Source organism: Podarcis raffonei, chromosome 9, assembly GCF_027172205.1.
Source record: "Podarcis raffonei isolate rPodRaf1 chromosome 9, rPodRaf1.pri, whole genome shotgun sequence".
NCBI lineage: Eukaryota > Metazoa > Chordata > Lepidosauria > Squamata > Lacertidae > Podarcis > Podarcis raffonei.
The window spans coordinates 26,605,383-26,623,586 of NC_070610.1; the positions used below are offsets into that span (position 1 = coordinate 26,605,383).

Consider the following 18,204-nt stretch of genomic DNA (forward strand, 5'->3'; position numbering starts at 1 on the left):
GAAGAACAAAGGGACATTGTGTTGGGCTGCCAGAGTACAGAAGGTTCCTCTTGTTCAATAGATGTTGCCATTAGTCTCAATTTGTTTAAAAAAATCTACATACAATAAGAAAACCTCTACTTCTGGAAAAGAAGAAATCTGCTATCTAAAAACTCTTGCTGCCTTCTTAAATTCCGACAGAAAAACCTTTCATTGTTACGGGCAGAATGCAATCTTTGGTGGAGACAAGACTGAACGAGCCAGCTAAGATTCCTGTGATATTCAAAGGGTACCCACCTCCAGATGCAAAATGGTAAGAACTGGAGCAGGTTTTTCTATAACAAGAGAGCCAAAATGGTATAATGCCTCTGGATATACATTGTCCAGAAGAAGACACTGCTTTGCAGAATGCTACTTATACAACTGCTTTGAAGGTTTTTTGTTTGTTTTTACAATCAAGCAATATATAATTTTTATGCAATACATACATACATACATACATACATACATACATACATACATACATCTAAATGTAAAGCTTCTATAAAGTAGGGCACATGGATGGGAGAATCTCCATTGAGCCATGATGAATAATCCTACCTTGCAGGACTACTATAAGAATAGAGTTTCTTTGATACTTTATCCCTGAGATCTCCAGAAAAAAATGTAGGATATCAACAGAGGCTTTTAACCTGACCTGATAGTTAAGATGTTTAGCTTTCTGGGATCCACCTCCTTTTGATGATTCTATACTGTTCGCTTATTATAATGGTTTTATGCAGCTTACTGGTTTTTATAATTGTAAATGTTTCATATGTTTTTATAATTCTATTTAATCATGCTGTAACTCACGCCTGGGACCTTATGAAGGGTGGGCAAGTATTCTTATGATGAAATAATTCAGTAAACCTATTCTGCCTAATTACATTCTATTTTTTAAAGCCCGCCAAGCAAACACTTATGTCTTTGTTTGCTTGTTTGTTTGCAGGTATAAAAATGGAAAACCCATAGCTGCAAATCGAACGCTTAAACTCGGTTACTCCTTGACAATCACCGAAGTGAGCGAGAGAGATGCTGGGAATTATACCATCATTCTGACCAATCCCATTAACAAAGAGCAAGAGAAGCACACCTTTCATCTGGTTGTGAATGGTAAATTCATGTCTCCTAAATCCTTGTTTTCTTCAGAGGGAAAGTCTGCGTCCACTGAAGTCAGTGACAAGCTGCCAATGTGTGGGCATGCTCTGGTTACATCAGCTGCTGTGGGGAGTGGCTTTTATGTGCATGTCTTGATAGGTCAAAAAGTTGGAATGGTGCCCCTCAGAATACAGAGCTATGGCTACCAATCATTATTACCCTAAGGCAGAGATGGATGCAGCTCTTAATTTTGATTTATCTCTGTTTCTCTACCACCCCCAATCAATTGTTTGGCATGCATTTCCCTTAATATACAATTTTTGCATGCAATTTTGCCTAATTCATTTTTTTCCTAAGCAATTTCCTCTAATGCAAAGAATTTTTGTATGCTATTTCCTCAAATATATGCATTTTTTGTGTGCATTAGTAATCCTAATAGGATTTACCTACCTTTTTGGGGGGTGGAGAAGTGTGAATTTCAAAGAATAGTGGCGCTTTGGTTCACACATTGTATTGGGGAAGTGTGAATTAGGTAGATTTGCATTAAAGTGCAGAGCCAACCAATTTCCCCCCCCTTCCCCACCTGGGGGAGGGGGAACAGCAACATACATATATATTAAAACAACCATCCCGTTAAAACATTTTCTAGAGTGGTTCTAAACACCGCAATCCAGTGTCATTTATTTTTTAAACACATTTATAGCCCCACTTCACGGGCTAAAGCTACCAAAGCAGTATACGTGGTGTACAGAACAGAATAAAAACACAGAAACTTAAACTCTAATCTGTTAAACAAACTCTGAAAACAACAAAACAATTTTGTCAGATGTAAAATTGATCTTCTATAAACTACACGGTTTGCACCTCAGAGAAAGCTCTCCTGAACAACAACAAAAAAGTCATCAATGGGTGCCTAAACATCGTGCTAGGCACCTGTCTAATTCTGGCTGGTAACTGATTTTGGAGAGCTGGAACTACTACACAAAATCCCAGTTTCTAGTACAAGCTAAATCATACTTCTGGGGCATCTGGTACTCTCAGCAGTGCCCCATCTGATGAGCACAGTTGCCAGAGATACAGTGGGCAAGTTGGGTTCCAAGTTGCTAAAAGCAGAACCTTGAACTGTGCCCAGTAGAACATTGGCAGTAGTGCTGGGTGCCAAATCATTGACTCAGTAAGCCTTCTGTTATTATATTTTTTTCACCACACCTCTCTTTGTGTTGCCTCAGACAGGCAACAAAAGCTGTTGGTCTCTCAAACCCCAGGTGGGCTGCCATCCATTGCGCTTATTTTGCTTGACTCCAACATCCACCTCAGTTTATTTATTTGGAAGACTTTTGATTATCCAGTTGTTTCACAAAAAGATTATTTTTTCCATCACGCTCTGTGTGTGTATGTAGGAGTTGCCTTTGTGTCCTGCTCTTTTCCTGTCTTCGTTGCTCTCCCTGACTTCCGCACATCGCGTGTCCTTCCCCTGCTGTCCTCCTGCGTCTCGCCCATCCTTCCTGACACCCCCCAACTGCCCCATTCATTCTCACCTCCTCAAATTCCCCCTTCATTTGGCTGCTCAGGAAATATTTCTGCCTGCTGCATCAAAAGTATCCATTTTTTTAAGCACAATAGTATCCCTTGGGTTATAGGGACATGGGTGGCGCTGTGGTCTAAACCACAGAGCCTAGGGCTTGCCGATCAGAAGGTCAGCGGTTCGAGTCCCCGCGATGGGGTGAGCTCCCGTTGCTTGGTCCCTGCTCCTGCCAACCTAGCAGTTCGAAAGCACGTCAAAGTGCAAGTAGATAAATAGGTACCGCTCCGGCGGGAAGGTAAACGGCGTTTCCATGTTCTGCTATGGTTCGCTAGAAGCGGCTTAGTCATACTGGCCACATGACCCAGAAGCTGTACACCAGCTCCCTCGGCCACTAAAGCGAGATGAGTGCCGCAACCCCAGAGTCGGCTACGACTGGACCTAACGGTCAGGGGTCCCTTTATCTTTACCTTTATCCCTTGGGTTATTGTCAAACAGTGATGGTAGTTTTGTGTCCTGTGTTTTGAAGAACACCCTTCTCTTCTTTTGTAACTGCTCACTGTGAATCATTGCTGATTGCCGGAACCCACAAATGTAATTTCCTATCTTTTCCTCCTGCAGTTCCACCTCAAATTGGGGAGAATGCACTTCTAGCTCCTGTGGATTCATATAAGTATGGTTCCACCCAAGCCATAACATGTACAGTATACGCTGTTCCAGCCGTGGCCAGGATTCAGTGGTACTGGCAGTTTGAGGAAGAATGTACTTTCAACCCACAGTAAGTACAACACGACTTGCCATGGATTCAACCCTAAAGTTGGTATTGCTTGGAGACTCTCTAGAAAGGGTCCAACTACTTTAGTATCTAAGGGACGCAGGTGGCGCTGTGGGTTAAACCACAGAGCCTAGGACAGAAGGTTGGCAGTTCGAACCCCTGCGACGGGGTGAGCTCCCGTTGTTTGGTCCTGGCTCCTGCCCACCTAGCAGTTCAAAAGCACAAAGTGCAAGTAGATAAAAAGGTATCGCTCCTGCGGGAAGGTAAACAGCGTTTCCGTGCGCTGCTCTGGTTCGCCAGAAGCAGCTTAGTCATGCTGGCCACATGACCCAGAAGCTGTACGCCGGCTCCCTCGGCCAGTAAAGCGAGATGAGCACTGCAACCTCAGAGTCGGTCACAACTGGACCTAATGGTCAGGGGTCCCTTTACCTTTACTTTAGTATATATTTTTCCTGGTTTGGATCCAGTGTGCCAACGAAGCTGCCTTATCCCTTTATAACAATCCATAAGATCAGCTTAGAGTGCCCTCTCTTGTAATGCTCTCTGTATGCCAAATCAGAAATCTCCGAGAAGCACTGGCAGTGTTATCAGACCCATCTCTGACTTCCCAAATTTCATTGGGCATTATTACCTGTATCAGCTGCCTAACTCAGACATGAGAGGATATCATGGTTTCTAGCTAGGAAAGCAAGTCACAGTGAGTGTTGGGTTGGTGCATTCTTCATTTCTCTTCTTTAGCGAGCCTCTTCTTTCATCTGCTTCAGGTTTCACTCTAACCACAGTGTCTGGTGAAATCCAAACTCTCCCCTCCTATTTATCCTCATCCCTAGAATGCACACAGCACTGAGTTCTGGCCAAAGATGTTTTTTTCAATTTATTTTGCTGTACCTTATTCACTGAAATAGGTCTTTGGTGCAGTGAAGCGGGAAAGTAAAACCTAACTTTGGGCTAGACTGGAGGAAGAGCAGAGGCTGTATAAAAATATTCATTTCCACCCCTTCCTGGCAGTCGACACAACTTCCTCCAGCTCTGTTATGACTCTGTGAATGTGAAGCACTTGGGAATTGGTTCCAGCAACACAGGCAGCTAAACACCCAAATATTTTCACTCTCAAGGGCAAAACGTGCATCATAGGAGTCTCTAAATGTGTATCTATCTATCACACGCTTCTCTGTTAAGATTGGGAAGTATTATTTTTAACGGATGGCTTAGTGCACTGTTAGGGTTATTTGTTTGCTTATTTTAAGCTGAGCTATATATATATATCCCAGGGTTCTGTACAAAGTTGCTCAAGATGGCTGACAGTATAAAACCCACAAAACAATTGTTTTAAAAAGATAAAAAGCTACTAAATATTTAGGAAAGCTGTTTGTTCCCTGTGTGTTTGGACACTTCTTATGATATCATAACCAAATTTTGCATGATGGTTCCTGAGATCAAGGAGTGGATTGTTGTCTGTTTGGATACAATGGGAAACCATTTTGAATCAAGATGGCAGGCTGAACCTTTCAAAACTCTACTATTGTTAAGCATTTATTTCTACACTGATTTTTGTGTGTGGCTTCTTAGAGTTCCTGAGCAATGCTGTTAGCATTTAATAAGCAGAACTCTTACACTTTTACCCACAGTCCTCCTGGGCTATGGCAAACCCTCCAACATTTCTCCGATGAAAATAGGGATGTCCCATTCCATAATTAAAATTTTACTATTTATACCCCACACATCTTACTGGGTTTCCCCAGCCACTCTGGGCCGCTTCCAACATATATAAAAACATTTTAAAAAACCTTCCCTATACAGGATTGCCTTCAGACAGTTCAGAGGTTGGATAACTCCATATCCTCCAACATTTCTCCAATGAAAATAGGGACATCTTAAGGAAAAGTGGGATATTCTGGGATCAAATCATAAACCGGGACGGCTTCTGTAAATCTGGGACATCCCTGGAAAATAGGGACACTTGGAGGGTCTGGCTACAGTAATGCATTCTAGTTAATAGTGTAATCATATATATGTGTGTACTCCGAAGCAATTTAGCTCCCTGGGACTTAGTCCCAGGTAAGTGTCTATAGGATTACTGTCAATTGTATTTATGCAGCATAGGATTTTAACTCTGGACAACAGCCAACTCGCAATTTTGTTGTTGTTGTTTGTACTCGTGACAAATCTGTCTGTTTTCTTTCTCTGATTTCCCTTATGGCGACCCTTTGCTGAATTTGACACTGTGCCTTATCTCTGTGAAAGGGCATCTCAGAGGAAGTGCCTTGATTGATGTTGGGGATGATAGAAAGAGCTTCTGACCAAGGGCCACTCCACTTCCCTTATCTGTGCTTCACACAAGGCCAGACTTCCTTTCGGATTATTATTATTTTTTCAAGAAAGAAAGAAAAAGGAGTCAGCTTTCCTGTTGTTTTAAAAAACGACTTCCACTATCTTCTTCCTTTGGTGCTAGTTATTTCCTGCACAAGGCCCAGAATCCTAAAGAAATACTTTAAGGAATCCAGTAATTTCTCTGCTGCTCTCTGTCTGCCTTTAGAACGGAATCAACTCAAATTGTCAAAGTTATGAATCGACGTTTGTTTCCAGAATAGCTTCTTACCCTCCCATCAGTATCCTGATTGAGTTGACCTAGTTAGTGGTCTCATGTAGGACTTTACCTCTAGTCTAGGCCCTGGGAATTTCTATTCTTATACCAGCAGCAGCATCTTGGGAGGCTGAGTATATAGTTTGAGATCTTCTTTATTACAAATAGGATCTGCAACAAAAAGTTGTGGTGTACCCTCTCCTCCTGAGTAGAAGAAACCTCTGTTCAGGAGGTCGGCCAGCCAGCCTAGGCCCTCCTTCAAGAAATTGTAAGCCAGGTATCTTCAACCTTTTAAGACCCAGGATGCACTTTTAACCCAAACATGCATTTGGGGACCCATTTCTTAATATTCTTCCACAGTAAACTAATGTTCCTGTAAACTAATGTTCCATAGTAAACTAATGTTCCTGCATCAGGCTGTGACTGACTAATGGGTCCCGATCCACCACTTGAAGCTAGATGGGAATCACACTTCCTCCAGTTGGGGGGTTTTCTTGTCAAACAGACACTCAACAGTCCATGGTCCTAGGAAGCCACTGGTCTAGCTAAGGCCTCAGTTGGCTGTTCTTTTTGGGTATGGTACCCCCTTTGTTGGGTGGGATGCGGGTGACGCTGTGGGTTAAACCACGGAGCCTAGGACTTGCCGATTAGAAAGTTGGCGGTTCGAATCCCCGTGACGGGGTGAGCTCCCGTTGCGCGGTCCCTGCTCCTGCCAACCTAGCAGTCTGAAAGCACATCAAAGTGCAAGTAGATAAATAGGTACCACTCCGGCGGGAAGGTGAATGGCATTTCCGTGCACTGCTCTGGTTCGCCAGAAGCGGCTTAGTCATGCTGGCCACATGACCCAGAAGCTGTATGCCGGCTCCCTCGGCCAATAAAGCGAGATGAGCACCGCAACCCCAGAGTCGGTCATGACTGGACCTAATGGTCAGGGGTCCCTTTACCTTTACCTTTTACCCCCTTTCTTGATTACTCCAGAGTTCACCTGCCCATGCTGATCCACCCCTATTATTTCTTATCAGCTCCATTATGGCTCCTGTCTTGTTGAAGCTCAACCACCTGAGTTCAGTATAAGAGGGACTGCTGTTCCTTTCTTACTCCTCCTTCACAGCTTTCATAGGGAGTCTAGTGGCCTGTAATCCAAGTTTGCAGTATGAGAAAGTTCTGTCCCGGTGCCCGATGTCCCTGTCTCTACCTTATGGGCATACATATTGGGCATTTGTTGATACGAAACTTGAAGGTGATGTTTGTTTATGTGTTCTTTTCCACTCAGCCAAGCTGGACTGGGGAACAATCCTTACGCCTGTAAGAAGTGGAAAGACATAAACGACAGAAGAGGTGGAAATCAAATTGAAACAGAAAAAACACAGTTTGTCGCTATTGCTGGGAAAATGAAGGTGAGGCAGTCATTATCTAGCTCCTGTTTGAAACGCAGAATGTGAAGGAGTGTGGTCATGAAACTGAGATCCGTGTGGTCCAGTGAGGGAGACTTGGACAATGGAGCCTTGGTGTAAATCCCAGCCCTGTTATATGTCAAGGTGGCGTCAGGTTTTCTCTTTCAGCCTCAATTTTTCACCTGTAAAATGATAGTGGCATACCTCGTAATCTTGTGTGTATTTACGCCGAAGTACATCCCATTAAGTTCAGTGGAACTTGTTCGCAAGTAAGCATGCACCTGTAATATTTTAATATAAATCCCTAAAATGTGTCGACACAGACACATGCTTTGAAATGCACGATAAAAATGAGCAAACAAATTGGGGGAAGACAAGGTAAATACAATTACGAATTAGAATTAGAATTGCAAATTATAAAAGCCTTCAGAGGTGGAAATGTTTAAATCATGGCAGGAGGGATTTCAAAGTGATTTAACCGCAGCTTACTGCATGTGGAACTATGATAAATGGCATTTGACCCTTCCTTGGAAGACTTAACAGCACAATCCTATGCCTCTTCCCATTGACCAGGCTCACACATGTAATACTAAGACGTAGTGTGAAAGTGGTGGTTCCTGAATAGGAGATTGCAGCTGCTTTGCTCCTTTTCTTTTCCTTCTCTGTCTGTGCTCCTGTGAGTGAATTAAGAACCCTCAAGGAACATAGGAAGCTGCCATATACTGAGTTAGACCATTTGTCTATCTAGCACAGTATTGTCTACATTGATTGGCACAGGCTCTCCAGGATTTCCCTGTCCTATCTGAAGATGCCTGGGATTCACCCTGGGACCTTTTGCATTCAAAGCAGATCCTCTACCAGTGAGCTTACAGACCTCCCCCTAAGTGTGTTTAGGGTTGACGTTTATGGCTGAAATCCTAAGCAGGCAGTACATCCTGTTGAAGACTTTGGTATAAATAAGCTTAGTGATGACCACCATATTACAGAAAGAATGCTGGAGAAAGTTGTCTATTTTCAGTTTTTCTTGATTCAATATCTGTACTGACAACAAGATCTGTGTTGGCCATTGTAGGAAGATGGTTTAGGAAGGTTAAACAGTTTCACTTTTGTTTGCCAAAATGGGTAACCAGCTGGGCAAGGAGGCTTCAGAGACCTAAAACAATGGTTTAGCTGTGTTGCCTTGGGATTTACGATAGCCTATAGCTTCATGGTGATATATTCGGCTGACTTACTGTGTGAGATTTAACCAAATCCTTTAGTCCCTGTGAGGTATGTAATGGCTCGACTTGTTCTCTTGTAGACTGTAAGCACCCTCACAATTCAAGCAGCAAATGTATCTGCTTTGTACAGATGTGTGGCTAGTAACAAAGTTGGAGAAGGCGAGAGGGTCATTTCCTTTCATGTTACCAGTAAGTATAGCTCAATGATTGTGTGGCCATTGGCAAAATGGATATGTGTTTCATTAATGCTGCCCGTATATAAAAATGTCTCCTAAATATATGTAAGACTGCTAGGATATGTGCAGGGAAGTTGAACGTTCGCACTAGATTTTCTTTTGAAACTTGTGCTATTTACCATTTCCTTTAAAAATAATGATATCCTAGAATGGTTCTGTAAAAGTGCTGTTCGTCTTTAGGATCATTTTTACTCTTTTAAGATGGAAACCAAACTTTGAGCATTCACTTCCTATTCTGATTGTGAAATGTGAAATGTCAATTAAAATTACGATTTTGATGTAGCAAAACAGAAAACGGTGCTTTTATATGAGCCATCATGTTAAAGCTGGCGTAACTTCAGTGAGAGTAATCCAGGATTGGAAACAGATTTTTACTCCTAAATTATCCATGGTACAGATGCAGAGGTAGAGCAGGATTGGATCTAACCCAAGCAGTATCTCTGATATACTGCCAAGTCCAGGAATGCTATAGTCAGTGCTGACCATGGATCCAGTTGCCCCTTTCTCCCCAGAGGAATTCAGTCACTGCCCACTTTGGACAGAATGATAAGCCATAGTTTATTGTTATGGAAATGATCAGCAGCAAAACTCATGCTCATGCAATCCCCTTCTCCCCTTTACTCCTCTGGCGTGGCCAGGAAGAGGAGTTTGGAAGCTTTCACATCTGTTTTAAAACAGCCACAGTTAGGTATCATATCCTAACTCAGACAAACTGCAGTTAGTCTTAACTAACCATAGTTAAGGTTTAACACAGTTTAGAGTTCAGAGGCAGAGTGCTATTAACCGTGGTTCATTGAAATGGGAATCAAAAGCTTCCCATCTCCTTGTGGGTTAAAGGAGGAGAGCAGGATGGACGATCCCCAGACATTGCTTATTGTTGCATTCATACCAGGCCTTTGTGTGAGGTAGGAAAGATCTGGTGATTGGAGTTACCAAGGGGTGGAGCCTGATTAGAAGTATGTGGTTGTCTGTCTTTACATGTAGTCTTCTCACAATCACTGTGGTGGAAGGGCAAATCCATTTCGACTGTTTTGGGTACTACACAATTCATTAATGAGTACAGAGGAGAATGTTAGATTTCCTAAGCATTTGATTCAATCAATCAGTCTTTTCCGAATGACAGTCAGTGGGCATTCTGTTAGCAGGTATTTTTTGTTTTGAGTTTGGATTGCTTTGTGTCAGCACCAATACAAACCGATCATATTAGGCAATTAATATTAAGCAGATGCATTCACTGTATTGTTTTCATTGATTGCCATTTTATTTTATTTTGCATATCCTTTAAAAACGGTTGGTTTTCCTTATATTTAGATTATTATTTTTTAGCTCAGCTTCTTTTTAGCATCTGATTTTATTGGTAGTTTAATGTCTATTTTATATTGCTTTAAGAAAACTGCTTAGAGGTTTTGATGACTAAGCAGTATAGACACAATTAAAATAAATATAGTAATGAGCTGGAAATTGAAGTCTAGTTCCAGAATGAAAGTGTTAGCTGCACATCTCAATACAAAATGTTTCTCAGCATGACTGATCCCAGTTCCTCCATTTGTGTTTGCAGGAGGACTTGAAATTAACCTTCAGCCTAAGAGTCAGCCAACTGAGAAGCACAATGTCTCCTTGCAGTGTATGGCAGACAAGTTCACTTTTGAAAACCTGACTTGGTTTAAGCTGAGTCCTCGCGCTTCCATGGTGCGGCTTGGCAGGCTGCCTTTGCCCGTTTGCAAGAACCTGGACGCTCTTCAGAAGCTGAATGCCACAGTTGCGAGAGCCAATGGAGAGAACATCACCATGGAACTCATGCTCCATAATGTTTCTCTCCAGGACAGCGGGGATTACGTGTGCATAGCCCAGGACAAAAAGACCAAAACACGACACTGCCTTGTCAAACACCTCGCTATTCAAGGTAACCCATGGAAACCCTCTTGTGTCATGATTGTGACTAAACTCATAAAAAACTCATTTTTATGAGTTTAGTCATAATAGCTCAATTCCAGATTAATCTATAGGTTTTGAAATCCACGTAAAAATGTTAGTTTAAACATTCAAATGTATTTCCTCCCCCTCAAAATAATTCATTTTAAAATGTATTTTGATAATAGTTGGGAAGTGCAAAAGTCCAATCTGCTATAGATGTTTGGTTTGTACCTCATGCTCCAACAGCACCATGACTTACCAGCTGCTTCAGAATTGTAATTCAAAAGTTGCATTTTTAAATCCTGAATTTTTTATCCCCCACCACCACAACAGAACCAGTGGCACCTGCAATCACCCGAAACCCTGAGAATCAGACAACAAATATTGGTGAAACTATAGAAGTATCTTGTGTAGCAAATGGAATTCCTTCTCCACTCATCACATGGTTTAAAAACAACGTAACCCTTGTTGAAGATTCAGGTGAGGCTGAGAGTTTTGTCCTGTGGCTAACCCTTGTTGCTTACTTTTACATTTCCCTATTGATTTTGTAATTCCTAATTTATTCCTTGACCAAGAAGTACATTTTGCATAATGTGCTTTCTGTGCTCCTCATATTCGGTGGGACACACTATTAGTTTTATCAGCCTTTATTTTTACCATTACCTGTTGCTTTGGTGAATGAGCGTTGGCGTTGTGGCTTTAGGCTCTGCCCCCAATCTACACATATGCGCTGAACCCCTGGACAAAGATCTCCATGCATACAGTTATGTGCACAGAGGCCTCTGTCTGTGTGCTCAGAGGACCCTGAGGAGGACCCTGTACATGCATTCAACTAACCTGCTTAGATTGGTTTTGAAACATCCTGCTTCAATCTGTGCACATTCATTTCAATATTAGTCTCCATGGCCCTGTATTGTTTTGAGGATCAGATGCATCATGCCTCTGCATCCCAGAATAACAGTGGGAGAGGACCATTGCCCTCCTATTCTGCTTTTGGGTTTCCCATGGGCATTTGGTTGGCCATCATAAGAAACAGAGCTGGGCTTGGTAGGTCCAGCAAAGCTTTTCTTTGGTTCTTAGAGAGCTTTATAAGTGCGCTGGATATGGAGAATTCTGCAGGTAGATCGGGGCTGGCACAATACATTTGGCTGCCTGAGGCAAAGGACAACATGCTCCCCACCCCATTTCAGCTGCCTGGACTGTCAGTGGGATAATGCAATTGCATAATGTCCTCCAGTGCACTTGAGGACAGCAGGCTACTTTAGGGGCTGAATGCCCCTGATCAGGGGAATTCGGGAAAGCGGGGAGCTGCCACTGCTGGCCCCCAGCATCTGTCACCTGATGCAGTTGTCTCACTGTCTAATGGTACGGCCGGCCTTGATAATCAAATTCCATCCAGCCATTGTAAAATTAACCAAAGGGAATATATAGAGAGATAGCTTTTGCCTGTGCTGAAGACATGCCCTTTGATCTGAAAGCCCTTTCCTAATGCCAAATGTGTGGTTAGGCTTTCCTTGCTCACATTGTCAGAGGAACTCCCCTCTTTATCATTGGGGTCTTTGGCTAATCTTTATCACTGAAAGCAGGTTCTGGGGCTTAATCCTGGTGAGCTCTGGTTGAGATTAAATGAGGCTCATGGCTGGATGGAAGAGTCAAAGTGGGGGTTTGGAGTGTACAAAATGCAGAGCTTCTGTACAAGCCTCATGAAAGATAAGAAAACTCTTACAAAATTCCACGTTTATCGGCGTCTTTGTCTGAAGAACAAAGACCAAGTCAAATTAACAAAGGCAATGAAAGAAACATTTGTATCTGTGTCTTTTTTTTATAAGGTATTGTTTTGAAAGATGGGAACAGAACTCTCACCATACGGAGGGTGAGGAAGGAAGATGAAGGTCTCTACACTTGCCATGCTTGTAATATCCTAGGCTGTTCAAAAGCAGCTGCGTTTTTTGAAGTAGAAGGTTGGTATGAACCACGGGTCTCTGGGATTTGCAAAGTGTTACTTTCTGCTGCATTTATATTTTACTCTCATAGAAGCATAAAATTTGACAGTACTTCAGAGATCATCTAGTCAGTGCAGAAAATCAATTACTGCAGGGTCTCGATAGTCCTCTCCTTCCTGGTTTAAATGTAAATGCGTGTTGCAAGCTCTTCTTGCAGAAAACCGTTGAGCTCACTGAGACATATATGGTTTGTTGAGTGGAATCAGGGCTAAAGGAAAATGAGTTTGTAAGAACTGTAGACCAGTCAGGGAGACAAGAAACTGTGTGGTAGCCAAGAAACAAATACAGTGGTACCTCGGGTTACAGATGCTTCAGGTTACAGACGCTTCAGGTTACAGATTCTGCTAACCCAGAAATAGTGCTTCAGGTTAAGAACTTTGCTTCAGGATGAGAGCAGAAATCGTGCTCCAGCGGCGCAGCGGCAGCAGGAAGCCCCATTAGCTAAAGTGGTGCTTCAGGTTAAGAACAGTTTCAGGTTAAGAACAGACCTCCGGAACAAATTAAGTACTTAACCCAAGGTACCACTGTAAGCCAAAGTGTCAAAATCCAAACAGAAAAGACTAGGAGGATGCTAGGTAGACCACAACAAGATATCTGAGTGGCTCCTTTGGCTTCATTGAAGTAAATTGCGGGAACAGTCATTTGTGTAAGTGGTCCCCCTAAAATAAATATTTCCACTGAACCACATTCACTCATCAAAGATCTCAACCTTCTGTTAAAATCTCTGATCAAATTTCTTGTTTTGCATATTAACAAGCCACCCCTAGACACAATTTTTTTAAAAAAAGAGTTGTCGGCTAGTGAAAGAAACCTTGCCCCAGCGTGATGGCCTGCTGAGGGTTTTGTTTTTATTTTTATTTTAACCAAGCAATCCAAAGCTATATCCTGTTATTCTTACAGTCCGCAGCAGGATATTGAAGGGATGTGCCATGTGACATATTTTTTTGTGTGGGATGGAAAGTGCCTGTAAATAGACCTCCATGTAAATACGTGCTTTCGGTTATCCAACAAACGTGACTTGCTGGAGCGTAGCCTACTTTGGCTTGTAGAAATTGAAACATGATTGTGAGAGAGTGATTTGAATGAGGGAATTTATCACCCACCTCATCGCAGGCTGTCGATTGATGTTAAAACAATAAACCAATGTGAGGCACAGATTGCGTGATGGAAGAGCTGAAATATACATCCATGGGGTGAAGAGTGAAGTTCATGGTAGAAATGAGTTCTTTTGATGTTGATTGCAGAACCGTTTTTGGTGCTGATAAGCTTAATCAGTGTTTTCCAGGGTAAACTGCCCCATAAGAAGCTGACTTAAATAAGACTGCTGGGCCATCTATCTTAGTTTTGTGTACATTGATAGACACCAGTTTTTAAGTGTTGCAGGCAGGAATCTTCTCAGCTCTACCTGAAGATGGTGGGAATTGGGCCTACATCACCTTCCGTGAGCTATAGCACCTTGTCTATAACAAAATCAAGTTTAGGCACTTTGACATCCTAAGAAAATATTAAGATGGAGTCTCACACTATAACAGATACTGAAACTCTTGGGCATTCTAATCTTTACACCTGGTCAAGTTCCTTTGTAATCTGTATAGAGCCTCCTACATCTGTTTCCTATGCTGGTGAGGTCACCCTTCAACATTCTGGGATCTTGATTCATTTACTCCCAAGGAGCGCTGTCTTCCTCTAGCAATTGAGTCCTCATTTAACAAAATCTCATGCCCAGCCGGGTTTACCTTTCCCAATTGTTTCCACAGATCCTTTACTAGTAGGGATGGGAGATAAATTCACTTCAGTTTGCATTTAAAAAAGCAAACTTAGCCAATTTTCACTTTCCAAAACACAGCCTTCCTTCAATATTTGCATGTTTCTGAATTTTGCCATGCAGTTCTCCAGCCAAGTAATGCTGACAAAAACCACATGTATAAAGTATACACTTAAATGCATATGTTGGTGAAAGCAAATGCATTTTATTGCAAGAGATTCCTTGCAGAAATGTGTGTATAATTGTCAAAAATGTGTTAGGAGAATTCACACTGAAATGTTGAGAAATTCATGGAGAATTTTTCAAAAAAAGAAAATCAAATTGATGTAGAAGTGTGGAAAACTTAATTTTAAGATAATAAAAATGAGAAACTGAGAGACCTGAAATAAACAGATTTGTTCCTCCCTCCTTATTAGTTACCCAACCTTTCTTGATATAATACTGCTTGTTGGCTTCTATCCATTCAGAGCAGTATAAATAAGTAATATTTTGGAAAATTTATCTGGAGACAAAAGGCACAATCCAACAAAATTAAAGCACTTTTTAAATCCCAGGGCTTTCTGTGGGAACATATGATTACATCTAAAAGTGCTTAACTTTGACTGGATCTGCTCAGTTCTTTACTCCCTGCTGGGAGACCAATATTACCACATACCAGTGTGCACAACTTGGTTTATTTCATAGAGTGAGGAGATGAATCAGAGAATGCCTTGACTGACCAGTATTATGGACTGCTCTTCGGTCAATTCACCTCGAGTTCCAGTGGAGGGATTTGTGCTGTGTACTGAAGTGTCCTACATACACTTTCCCTTTAACACATTTTTGTCTTCGTTGACTTGCTACGTGTTGGACTCCTAACATTTTTGTTCTCAGACAAGGAACTCTTTCAGTACTTCGGCTCTGGCCTGCTCTGGGCTACTATCAATGAACTGTTCGATTGTCTCTTCCCAGGCACTGATGAGAAAACGAACCTCGAGCTCATTATTCTGGTTGGAACGGCGGTAATTGCCATGTTCTTCTGGTTGCTCCTCGTAATCATTCTCCGGACCGTTAAGCGGGTAATGAAACCATTCTCCCACTGTCACATCGGCATCAATCTTGCATGGCAAATGAAAACTGATGGGGACTCTTTTGTGTTGTTTCTTGCATTGTCTTTAAATCAACAGCCGCATTTTTCCCTCTTGGTACCATCACATTCTTTCCTGGAATTTGAGGGCACATAATGTGCTTTTTAATTGACCAGGCATTTGGTGGAGGGGAAAAAGAAGAAGAAGACCTTTTCCAGAAATTAATAAAGCAAGTAATTAACAATGATTTGTGGGCACATGCCCTGCGATGTTTCTGGGGGGAAACTGCATACTTGCATTCCTGTGGACAAAAAAACAAAAAAAAGTTCCAGACATCCATAATGCCAGTAAATGTGACCCACCGCTCATTGCCCAAGCAGTAAGGATAATTGTATTTAATTTGCACGACTACTGCTTTTATTTTTTTCAGGCCAATGGAGGAGAACTAAAGACTGGCTACCTATCTATCATCATGGATCCTGATGAAGTCCCTATGGATGAACAATGTGAACGCCTCCCTTACGATGCCAGCACATGGGAATTCCCCAGAGATAGGCTAAAGCTAGGTGGGTCTCGTTACAAATGAGCAAGTGAAATGTCCCTCTAAACTTGAAATCAGAGGCTGCTTTAATTAAGTGCTGGTTTTGGAAATGCGTGATAGAATCATAGAATTGTATAGGAAGAGACCCTGAGGATCATTTAGTCAAACCCCTTGCAATGCAGGAATACAGAACTTGTCCTATACGGGGATCGAACCTGCAACATTGGCACCACACTCTAACACATCTGAGCTATCCTAATATCTAATATGGAGGTCACTGTGTGCTCTGATTGGAGCTTGAAACTCCTGGTTCACTATCCACTGGGGAGCACCATGTTTGCGCTGAAACTTTCAGGTTTGCAAGAAATACCTAGAGTGGAGTTGGAATTTCCCAGGAGACTCCTTAGGCTTTAATTTCATAACCAGACCTCAGCACCGGATTCCAACCAGGTCTTGGGAACACAAGATATTTTTGTAATTTTTTAAAAAAGAAGTAATCATAAGTGTATGCAAAGTAACATTCCATTGTCACAGAGTGTCAACATCGTAGTGGCACACTTCTGGGGTGCTGAAACAGTGCTTACAAATTAGAGGGCCTAGTTTCCCTGATTCTGTTGAACTGTGCTGCCTACTGTTCCCCAGTTCAACAGCCTAGAGACAAAATCACTTGAGCCTAGTGGTGCCCAAACTTTTTTTTTTTATGTATTGGATGTTTTGTGTTATAATTTGAATTCCATGGATTTCAAGTTGTATGCATTAAAATTCAAGAAATAAATGAAGCAATAAAAATACAATTAAAAATCAATAGGAGCAGTGCTCCCCCCCAGGGGGTACTCAAGGGTACGCAGTCTCTCTTTTCGGTTAAAAAGTGTGAAATTTACTGTAGCAACTTCACAGTGAGTACAGGCACCTCCTTTTCTAGGAAACAAAGCACTGAATATAAGCATTTAATTTACTAGGTGTGCCATCTTCTCTCTATAACTGCAAAGCCCTAGACAGGTCAAGGGTCACCTCTAAATGAAGCTTGCAGACCATTGGTGGTGTAGTGGTTAAGAGTGGTAGTCTCGTAATCTGGTGAACCGGGTTCGCGTCTCCGCTCCTCCACAGGCAGCTGCTGGCTGACCTTGGGCTAGTCATACTTCTCTGAAGTCTCTCAGCCCCACTTACCTCACAGAGTGTTTGTTGTGGGGGAGGAAGGGAAAGGAGAATGTTAGCCACTTTGAGACTCCTACGGGTAGTGATAAAGCGGGATATCAAATCCAAACTCTTCTTGGTGGACCACAGACCACAATTAGGAACCCTGTGCTCTAGACTTCTTGTTTTGATGCCATTTCCAGAAACGTTGGTCGACACTGAGGTGTATGTTTTGCTGTAACACAACATGTGAGGAGGCAGGATTCTGCTTTTATGTTTGCTCCCTTTATAGCTGTGGTGCTCTCTGCCTTCATTGTGGCGCGATCCACCAGCCTTGTTTGCTAAAAACGTAGCCAGCTCCCTTCAATTGCTTGGACAGTAGAAATATTTTGAAAGTTTATCTTTTTGTTGAATTTTGTCTCCAGGTAAGCCGCTTGGTCGGGGAGCCTTTGGCCAAGTGATTGAAGCAGATGCATTTGGAATCGATAAAATGACTACCTGCCGGACTGTTGCAGTCAAAATGCTTAAAGGTGAGGCTCGAGAACTAAAATTCACCTATGAAGGATGTTCTGGGCAATCAGCATTTGTTGATGACATTGTAAGACCTCAATTGGTTGTAGCTGTTGGATATAGCTACAAGATATAAATTTGCCAATCTTTTCTCACTTAGTTCAACCTAGGGGGTGAGAGGCTTTCATAACAGTAATAGAATATTGGGAGAATACTGTATATTCATTTTTATTGTATTAATTGTTTCCATTAAGCAATGAGTTTCTTTCTCCAGTTCATTAGATTGTTTTGAACTTGGTTAGAACTCCACACATGCTTTCTGCCCACTGTTTATGCCAGGCTTCCTCAGCCTCAGCCCTCCAGATGTTTTTGGCCTACAACTCCCATGATCCCTAGCTAGCAGGACCAGTGGTCAGGGATGAT

General features: G+C 42.1%; 1 protein-coding gene across 1 annotated transcript in view; it reads left to right on the forward strand.

Moving 5' to 3' along the window:
• KDR (kinase insert domain receptor) overlaps nucleotides 1-18,204 on the forward strand; it is a 47,588-nt gene that overhangs the window by 13,956 nt on the left and 15,428 nt on the right. The window contains exons 8-18 of the mRNA XM_053402338.1: nucleotides 181-292; nucleotides 968-1,131; nucleotides 3,260-3,416; nucleotides 7,271-7,394; nucleotides 8,692-8,800; nucleotides 10,406-10,750; nucleotides 11,095-11,241; nucleotides 12,591-12,722; nucleotides 15,481-15,587; nucleotides 16,027-16,162; nucleotides 17,697-17,801. Coding sequence (XP_053258313.1) covers nucleotides 181-292; nucleotides 968-1,131; nucleotides 3,260-3,416; nucleotides 7,271-7,394; nucleotides 8,692-8,800; nucleotides 10,406-10,750; nucleotides 11,095-11,241; nucleotides 12,591-12,722; nucleotides 15,481-15,587; nucleotides 16,027-16,162; nucleotides 17,697-17,801 — 1,638 coding nt within the window. The remainder of the gene's footprint in view (nucleotides 1-180; nucleotides 293-967; nucleotides 1,132-3,259; nucleotides 3,417-7,270; nucleotides 7,395-8,691; nucleotides 8,801-10,405; nucleotides 10,751-11,094; nucleotides 11,242-12,590; nucleotides 12,723-15,480; nucleotides 15,588-16,026; nucleotides 16,163-17,696; nucleotides 17,802-18,204) is intronic.